The sequence below is a fragment of the Octopus sinensis genome, unplaced genomic scaffold (genome assembly GCF_006345805.1).
Source record: "Octopus sinensis unplaced genomic scaffold, ASM634580v1 Contig11327, whole genome shotgun sequence".
NCBI lineage: Eukaryota > Metazoa > Mollusca > Cephalopoda > Octopoda > Octopodidae > Octopus > Octopus sinensis.
In genome coordinates this window covers 25,001-26,797 of record NW_021832327.1, presented here as the reverse complement: position 1 = coordinate 26,797, position 1,797 = coordinate 25,001, and the positions used below count along the sequence as shown (strand labels likewise).

Genomic DNA, 1,797 nt, shown 5'->3' with positions numbered 1-1,797 from the left:
TATATTTAGCCCCTTGTGGGCAATAAAGAAATAAGAAACGTAAGCACGCCGGGCAAAATGCTTAGCGGATTTCGTTCATATCTAGGTTCTAAGATGGTGGATAAAATAACCACCAGTCGAGCACTTGGCTTGATGTAATCGTCTATCTTCCACCTCCACCCACACCCCGTTCCCACCCCGACATTGCTGGCCTTGAGCTAAAATTTGAATCCAATTTTTAAGATTACCTGTAATGAAGGTTAGAAATATTGTTAGTGCTACCGTGAGTATTAAGATTAGGAGTATTAAGATTAGTGAGGGCTAGAAATAGGGTTAAGATTAGGATTAGGTTTAGTATTATGGATGAATTTTTTTTTCGTTCTTTCTGGAAATATCAATATTTGGTTAGCGTTAGAATTAACGAAATGTGTGCGACTAGTTTGTATTAGTAGAGATTAAAGATTGGATCTCTTGTCCCTCTCCCAGACAAAATCTCCGGAGTTTCTGGGAATATTGATTTTAAATTTTGGCGCAATGCCAGCAATTTCTGAGGAGGGAGCAATTCGATTAAATCGATTTCAGTATTCAACTGGTATTTATTTTATCGACCCCGAAATGACGAAAGGCAAAGGTGCCCTCGGCGGAATTTGAACTCAGAACGGGAAGACGGACGAAATGCCGTTTAGTATTTCGCCCAACATCTTAATGATTCTGTCAAAAGCCGCCTTCGTTTCTAGAAAAAAACTGTTGTTAGATTAGCACTAGCGTTAAATTTAGGGTTGTGGAGGCGCGTGGCTTAGTGGTTAGGTTGTCAGCACCATGATCGTAAGATTGTGGTTTCGATTCCTGGACCGGGTGACGCGTTGTGTTCTTGAGCAAAACACTTCATTTCACGTTGCTCCAGTCCACTCAGCTGGCAAAAATGAGTAACGCTGCGATGGACTGGAGTCCCGTCCAGCTGGGGAACACATACGCCATTGAAACCGGGAACCAGGGCCCATGAGCCTGGCTAGGCTTTAAAAGGGCGCATTTATTTATTTATTTATTATTATTTTAAATTTAGGGTTAGAGTTGGAAAAGGCTTGGGACTAGTTGAAATTAGAAGGAATTTTAAAGATCTTACCATTGGATTTCTTACGCTTCTCCTGACAAAATGACCGAAGTTTCTGGAAATATTGTTGTTCTTTCTTCTCAATCTGTTGCTGGAAAGACGACATGAACTGGCATTTGCCAATCTGAGACGTCTCCAGGCAGCTTTCAGCCAGCTGGTATTGCCTGTAATTAGACAAAACGTGTAGTACTAGTGGTAGTAGTAGTAGTAGTAGTAGTAGTAGCAGCAGCAACAGCAGCAGCAGTGGCTGTGGTAGCGGGGGTAGTAATGGCTGTAGTAGTAGTAGTAGTAGTGTGGTAGTGGTGGTGGTGGTTAGCGGCTGTGGTAGTAGTTGTGGTAGTAGTAGTAGTAGTAGTAGTAGTAGCAGCAGTAGTAGTTGCTGTGGTGGTGGTAGTAGTAGTAGTAGTAGTAGTAGTAGTAGCAGCAGCAGCAACAGCAGCAGTGGCTGTGGTAGCGGGGGTAGTAATGGCTGTAGTAGTAGTAGTAGTAGTGGTGGTGGTGGTGGCTGTGGTAGTAGTTGTAGTAGTAGTAGTAGTAGCAGCAGCAGCAGCAGTAGTTGCTGTAGTGGTGGTAGTAGTAGTAGTAGTAGCAGTAGTAGTGGTGATGGTAGTAGTGGTGGTGGTAGTACTGACGGTAATGTTGGTGACGCTGATGATGGTGATGATGATGATGATGATGGTGTTGGTTGCTGTGGCGATGATGATGAT

The 1,797-nt window shown here is 43.2% G+C and overlaps 1 protein-coding gene across 1 annotated transcript in view; it reads right to left on the bottom strand.

The window, feature by feature from the left end:
• Positions 1-227: 227 nt before the first annotated feature.
• LOC118761272 overlaps positions 228-1,797 on the bottom strand; it is a gene marked incomplete at its 3' end in the record, with an annotated part of 25,304 nt that continues 23,734 nt past the window's right edge. Inside the window, exons 4-5 of the mRNA XM_036499041.1 lie at positions 1,103-1,254; positions 228-300 (exon numbers count right to left, since the gene is read on the bottom strand). Of these exons, the coding sequence (XP_036354934.1) occupies positions 228-300; positions 1,103-1,254 (225 nt within the window). The remainder of the gene's footprint in view (positions 301-1,102; positions 1,255-1,797) is intronic.